Here is a 7,326-nt window from a genome sequence, read left to right as displayed (position 1 = left end):
CAAAATTCCCCTGTGCCCTGGCACCCAAGATATCATCAGGTTGTTGTGTTTCCCCAGGTTTTGGAGATTTTGGATGCCTTCACTGACTAATTTTGATGTGATTCTTTTACATGCTAATGCTTTAATGGCTGCTTGGCTATCTGATCTTATAAGGATTTTTTGTCAACCTCTTCTAAGGTTTTCCAGGGCACAAGCATTGATGGCATGTATTTCCGCTTGAAAGACCGAAGTGTACTCCCTAATGAGTTTGATTGCTCATATTTTGGGCTTGTACAGAAAACGCCAGATCCGGTTCCTTCGTTTGTTTTGGAGCAATCTGTGTACCATATCACTGTATCTGATGCTCTCATGTGTTCTTCCTCTCCTTTATAGTCTTTTGAGACTTTATAGGGAGTTGTGAAGATTGTTTCCGGGATCATGTAGTCAGTCCCTATTTCTAATAATGGGTGTCTGATTTTGAAAATAGGGGGTAAATCAAAATCTATCATAGTATTCACCTCTACTATTTGTACCAATGTACATATAATGGCAAAACAGTAAGAAGTTTACTCATTTTGGTCCAACTATCATTATTGCTTGACTGAAACATTTTTGTTTTCTACTTCTGGTTTGCTTTTTTTTTTTTTTTTTAAATTATAATGCAGCCCATATTAAATTATGAGAAACAATAATTGTTAAAATAACACACAGCACTCCGGGCTGAATTGTTAGTAAATTATTAATAAATTGGCAGAAGAAAAGCGATAATTTGAAGTTTGGCCATTTCTGATCATTTTGGTCCAACTATCATCCACATTTTCTGAGGTGGTTTTTTTAATTAATATTTCAAAAATAAATACTCTCCTATTTCAATAATAGGACAATTTAGCCTGTATTAATTTGTGAGAAACATTGCTAAACTAGACAGTTCTGAAGGCTGAATTGTCAGAAAATTATTAATAAATTGACAGCCCTAGCCAAAAATAATTAAGACCTGTCTTTGGCGCTGTAGTCAAAAAGAAATTTATAAGAATGAAAAAGTGGATAAACTAAGCGCATTTACAAGTTATGCTCTGGTAAATGTTTACAAAGGTTTAAAAATCCACTTGTAAACAATTTATAACAAATTTAAAAAAAGATAGGAAAGAATGTATTTAAGAGCTAGCTGCTGATATTCTCTGGAACTTCGGTGGCTGGACGGATAAACCAAGGTCTCACTCCCGACTGGCCACACCCAGGGTGGATGATTTTCGAAGTCTGCCAGTAATTTTTTGTAAATTACACAAAAGCTGCAATTGCCGGCAGACTGCAAAAAATGTGTGTTTATGTACATCAGAATTGAACTTATATAAATCGGTACAATACTCTCTATGGAAGGCAAGCAAAGAGCCAAAGTTTTCGCTAGTGCTTTTAACTAAATTGTTAAACCGAATGAAATTATTAATGACTGGGTACTAGAAGTAATGATCACCAAAGAAAAAAAAATGTATAGCTAATTACATTTAAAGAAATGTTGACAGAAATTAAAAACTCATCTGCTAAAATTGACACCAGGATATGACCATATCATTAGAGAAATAAAAAATAAAAAAAATTGAAAAATTAACATAGCTATTTAAGCTGCAAACAAGACCTTTATCGCTACTACCAATAATGTGCAGGTAAAAAAATTATTATTGCTAAACTAAACAAACCAAGATGACTTCCTACGTAACCTGCTGACATTTGACTATTTTAGAGTCAAACGTGATCAGATGTTCAGAACTAAATATAATAAATAAAAGCAGGTGTGCCTCAAGGAAGCATACCGGGCCCATCACTTTCTTTGCATCATACCAGTGATTTTTGAAAATGGGTGAGCTAAAAATTGCAATGTTTGTAGATGGTGTAGGGTGATATCAATAGTATCAACAATTCATTAAATTCACTAATTTTGTGGTCTGCTTGACCAATTAATATATTACAATTAATTAAGGTTTTAAGTCAAGATAAAAAAGTCAATGGCACGAGTGGGATTCGAACCCACGATCTTCGGCTAGATACGCCGCTGCTCTACCACTTGAGCTATCGTGACTTCGATCCACTCGGGCACTAACTTCCCATCTCATCCGCACCTTTTGAATTTTCACTCCTTTTTGCCATTTTTCAAATGTCGTGTAATCAGGTTGGATTCTCGATGACAAATGAAATGGCCACGGAGAGCTTTAGAGAAAATACTTCATTTTAAATCATTAAATTCACTAATTTCGTGGTCCGCTTGACCAATTAATACATTACAATTAATTAAGGTTTTTAGTTGAGATAAAAAAGTCAATGGCACGAGCGGGATTCGAACCCACGATCTTCGGCTAGATACGCCGCTGCTCTACCACTTAAGCTGTCGTGACTTCGATCCACTCGGGCACTAACTTCCCATCTCATCCGCACCTTTTGAATTTTCACTCCTTTTTGCCATTTTTCAAATGTCGTGTAATCGGGTTGGATTCTTGACGACAAATGAAATGGCCATGGAGAGCTTTAGTGAAGCATACTTCATTTAATTCATTAAATTCACTAATTTCGTGGTCCGCTTGACCAATTAATATATTACAATTAATTAATGTTTTTAGTCGAGATAAAAAAGTGGTTTCGAATCCCGCTCGTGCCATTGACTTTTTTATCTCAACTAAAAACCTTAATTAATTGTAATATCAACAATTTTTCCAAAATTCAAATTGCATGTAAAAAAAGTAAAAAAAGGGACAAAAAAATGAATAATGAATAAAAAACATATAGAAATAAGTTTACCCTTACATTAAAAAATAAAATATTAATCAACAATCAAGTTTTAAAATCTATGTGGGCAAAAACTTGATTGTGCTGTATAATTCATTTTTTAAATCAAGACATGCAACATTTTAAATTTAAAAAAAAATTACAAAATAGTTTCACTATACATCGCATTATATTTTTAGTGTAAACAGATACCAATAACTCTAATCTCTTAATGACAAATTTAATCTTTAAAAATAATAAAATTTAATCTCAATTGTAATTTGCAATCAAACGATGTATAGTTCTAATTACATTTAATACCTTTTATGTAACTTGTCAGTTTTATTATCCCACCGAATCGCCCCATTTAACTCAAAGCTGATAGATAACGTAAATCTCTGAGTTGATAATGGATCCGTTCACGTTCGGTCATTTGAAGGGAAATGACCTCTTATTTTAACTTTTTATTATTTCTTTTGTTAATATTTATTGTGTCCGCATTTAAAAAGCCGCCAAATATTGTGCTTATTGTTGCTGATGACTTGGTAAGCAACTGTTTCGAAAAATTAATTTAACAAATTGCAATGTTATTTTTAAACCAATTATTGATGTTTGCATTCACATCATACAGTTTATTACTTACACTTCATTTTAAAAATCTAGCAATACCGAACTAATTAAAAACTTTTTTAAAAAATTTTATAGGACCAGACAAATGCAAGTTTACATGAGACAAATCAAAGTTACTCCAATTGCCACTGTTTGACATTGGAAAATACATTTTCACTTCATATAAAATAATATCATGTAGACTCATTATACCTAATATGTTTAAGGAAATGAAATGCTGTTGATTGAAAAAACTGAGTCTTTCAACGTTGAGATTGGTATGGCGTGCCATGCTTGGGCTTAATTCACATTACCAGAAAATAACAGTTTGGACAACAAAATGACACGTCAAACAATGATATCGCTTATAAAACTTTAAAAAAAAAATTATGAGTGTATTTCAACTACGAGGTCATATGAACCCTCGGGGTGCTGATGTTTTTGAAAAAAAGCCCATTTGTATGTTGGGTTTGAATGCAGGGCCGCTGGAATCGAACTCGGGACCTTTACCTTACACCTAAACTGTTGTGGCCACTGACGCCCCCATGACGAAGAAAGTAGATTTTCTTTGTTTTTACTTTTTATGTGTTTGCAGGGATGGGATGACGTTAGTTTTCATGGATCTGACCAGATTCCAACTCCTAACATCGATGCTCTTGCTTTCAATGGAGTGATACTTAATCAGCATTACACCTTGGCTATGTGCTCTCCATCAAGAGCAGCACTTCTCACAGGCAAATATCCGATACACACAGGTAAAAACAAAGCAAAAAATTAAACAATAAGATATCAATTGGCATTTTCACAGGTATGCAGCATTATGTTATACAGGAATCAGAACCAAGAGGGCTGAGCTTAAATGAAACCTTACTTCCACAAATGTTGTCAAAAGCCGGCTACGAGAGTCACATAATTGGAAAATGGCATTTGGGTATGCATAAAAAAGAATATACTCCATTAAACAGAGGATTTAAATCACATTATGGATTTTGGCAAGGCTACCATGATTACTATTCACATTTTATTAATGAAATAGTCAGTAAAAATCAATTTTTCAGGTCATAAAGTGACAATTAAATTTATGTATTGACGTTCCCAGAATCCTCCGTACGATGGATATGACATGAGAAGAAATATGGACGTCGATTGGGATTCATATGGGAAATACTCGACTGATATTTTTACAGAAGAAGCTGTCAAAACAATTAACGAACACAACAAGAGCAATCCTTTGTTTCTTTACATAGCCCACCTTGCACCACATGCTGGAAATAAATTGACACCATGCCAAGCACCGCTGGATCTAATCGATAAATTTTCATACATAGAAGACCCAGAACGACAGGCGTATGCAGGTAAGCAGGTTAGACAACAATTAATTATTTTGATAAATAAACCTGGTGTGTTTTAGCAATGATGGCCAAACTTGATGATTCAGTTGGAGAGGTTGTTTCCGCTCTTAAAAATAATAGCATGCTTGCTAATTCTGTAATTATCTTCATATCAGACAATGGAGCACCGACAGTTGGCTTTTTGAGAAACAAAGGTTCAAACTTTCCTTTTAGAGGTGTAAGTACTCAAAAGTTAGAAAGATTATGTTTTTTCTTTTATTAAATGCCTCATAAACTCACTTATTTAGTATATAGTTGAGTAGTTGATTATTTAAATGTAGTTGGGGAAAAGGGTATCATGAAAAAAGAGCCAGACAGTGCGAACCAAATCCACGACCGTGGGGTTTACGAACCAAGAGTCGAGAATCTATCATGCTAAACACTAAGCTACTGCAATCCCCTGCATAATTTCTTCAACATTATACAGTACCAAATTGTAAAGTATTTACCTGAATCTGATTATTATTATTATTATTTTTACAATTAATTAAGGTTTTTAGTTGAGATAAAAAAGTCAATGGCACGAGCGGGATTCGAACCCACGATCTTCGGCTTGATACGCCGCTACTCTACCACTTGAGCTATCGTGACCTTGATCCACTCGGACACCAACTTCCCATCTCACTGCACCTTTTTGAATTTTCCCTCCTTTTTGCCATTTTTCAAATCCCGCTCATGCCATTGATTTTTTTATCTCAACTAAAAACCTTAATTAATTGCAATATATTAATTGATCAAGTGGAACACGAAATTAGTGAATTTAATTTTTTTTTTTTTAATATGTGTTAAGTCATTCCTGTCATACAGGAGGGCTTAAAGCCCAGCAATCCATTGAGAATAATGAACAAGAGGTCAAAAACAATTAAAAACTTTTTTCCAATTCCATCTGAAAGAAAGTCCAAGGTTTACTGGGAGACAAACACAGAACAGTGAACAAGGCAAATATGAAACAGACACCGATGTCCTTTTTTTTCATTTATAAACTGTGATGTTATATTTGAAAATACAACAAATACAATATACATTTTAAAAGCTCTTGACAGATGCGATATTCGTCTTTGAAGTATGTTTTCAGCAAATCAAATTAAAGGTGGGTTAATGACAAATATGATCAAACTTAGAAATTTAACTAAATTATTTTAAAAATTATTTACTCAGTTTAATGCCAGTAAATTATGTTAAACAAAATTTTGTTTATTAGTTAAAAGCAACGGCGTGGGAAGGAGCGCATAGAAGTGTAGCAGCAATTTGGAGCAGTCTTATTAAGAAGAACCACAAGGTTTCAGATCAACTTATGCATGTTGTCGATTGGCTACCAACTATATGTTCTCTAGCAGGTCTAGTCAAATAATGTCTATATTTTTCTGGCGTTCTAACAAACCAAAAAATCTAGGTGTTGATATAACAGATTTGGGAACTATTGATGGTATAGATATGTGGAAGGCCATTTCTAAAGGGGGAAAATCACCGAGGAAAGAACTTTTATACAACATCGATGATGTTGAGAGTGCTTATGCAGCGTATAGATCAGGAGATTGGAAATATTTGGTAGGATATCACACAAGAAATTTCATGTTTAATGATTGGTATGGCAACTTCACCAATAGCCATGATGTAAAGTACAATCCTGTTTCTGTACTTAATTCAAAAACTGGTCTTGCTATTACAAAGTCAGCGGCTAAGAGGAATGTAAAGATGTTTAAAAAGAGAAGGAATAAAAAAAAGTTTGGCAAAAAGATAAAAAAATTACTACTGAATGTCAAAATCATAAACAGAATGAGAAAAGAAGGGATGGTACGATGTAATACAGAAGAGTATGTCTCTTGTGATCCTTCCGTCAAGCCCTGCTTATTTAATCTGAAGGATGATCCTTGTGAAAGAGTGAATTTAGCTGAAGCAAATCAAGACATTGTCAAAGAGCTTGAAAATTCAATAAAAAGGTAGAATGTGATTATCTTTTGTAAACAAATTATGTCTATATGGAAATTTCAGGTACAGGAGTACAATGGTCAATGCTCTAAATTTAGGGGGAGATTGTAGGGCAGATCCCAAATTTTGGAACAACACCTGGACCTTCTGGATCAGTGAACTTAATGAAAATCCCAAAAATATATCGTGTAAATATTTAAAAATATAATGGCAAAATAAAATAGCTGGTTATTGCATTTAACGAATTTGTGGTTTATAAATTTTGATTCACTCTTCATCATAAGTGTACAAAATAATTATGTCCTATAATTTTGCCTAACAAGCCTTAATTTATATTAAGCACTCACATATTTTCTCTACTTCATGGAAAAACATGGAATCATGGATATGCTACTTAACTGGTCCCTAAACCTAACCTAACCTAACCTAACCAAACTCATGCACACTCTTCTGGTAATCCAAAAATTGTCAGGCTAAATGTTAGAATATAAATATATTAAAATTACATTTCCAGCCCAAGAACATATCTACATTGATAGGATTGTAATTGTGGCCTAAAATAAACTTCAGAGAATACAAGTTCTATTAAATCCTTTGATTAAAACTGCATAATGCACAACCGACTGACAAAATTATAGACACATTAAAAAATCACAATTTCAAC

General features: G+C 33.6%; 1 protein-coding gene across 2 annotated transcripts; it reads left to right on the top strand.

The window, feature by feature from the left end:
• The first annotated feature begins 3,129 nt into the window (after positions 1-3,129).
• On the top strand, positions 3,130-6,907 carry LOC106666289 (arylsulfatase B-like). 2 transcript variants are annotated; one of them, XM_014393373.2, is made up of 8 exons: positions 3,130-3,278; positions 3,938-4,076; positions 4,151-4,377; positions 4,442-4,697; positions 4,754-4,911; positions 5,935-6,070; positions 6,127-6,673; positions 6,726-6,907. In XM_014393373.2, the coding sequence occupies exons 1-8, from the start codon at positions 3,177-3,179 to the stop codon at positions 6,868-6,870; spliced, it is 1,710 nt and encodes a 569-aa protein (XP_014248859.1). In that variant the 5' UTR covers positions 3,130-3,176; the 3' UTR covers positions 6,871-6,907. The 2 variants fall into 2 exon arrangements, with proteins under 2 accessions (XP_014248859.1, XP_014248858.1); XM_014393372.2 differs by having other exon boundaries at positions 3,938-4,097.
• The last annotated feature ends 419 nt before the right edge of the window (positions 6,908-7,326 follow it).

Source organism: Cimex lectularius, unplaced genomic scaffold (genome assembly GCF_000648675.2).
Source record: "Cimex lectularius strain Harlan isolate CLEC.00 unplaced genomic scaffold, Clec_2.1 scaffold162, whole genome shotgun sequence".
In the NCBI taxonomy this organism is placed as follows: Eukaryota; Metazoa; Arthropoda; class Insecta; order Hemiptera; family Cimicidae; genus Cimex; species Cimex lectularius.
The sequence above is the reverse complement of the archived record's forward strand: the minus strand, read 5'-3'. Positions and strand labels throughout refer to the sequence as shown.

Bases quoted from the DNA above. Each gene is read 5' to 3' on its own strand.
- LOC106666289 (XM_014393372.2), top strand. From the start codon at position 3,177: ATGACCTCTTATTTTAACTTTTTATTATTTCTTTTGTTAATATTTATT. The intron at 4,378-4,441 runs GTCAGTAAAAAT...TGACGTTCCCAG, and splicing joins CACATTTTATTAATGAAATA to AATCCTCCGTACGATGGATA. The intron at 6,071-6,126 runs GTCTAGTCAAAT...CAAAAAATCTAG, and splicing joins AACTATATGTTCTCTAGCAG to GTGTTGATATAACAGATTTG.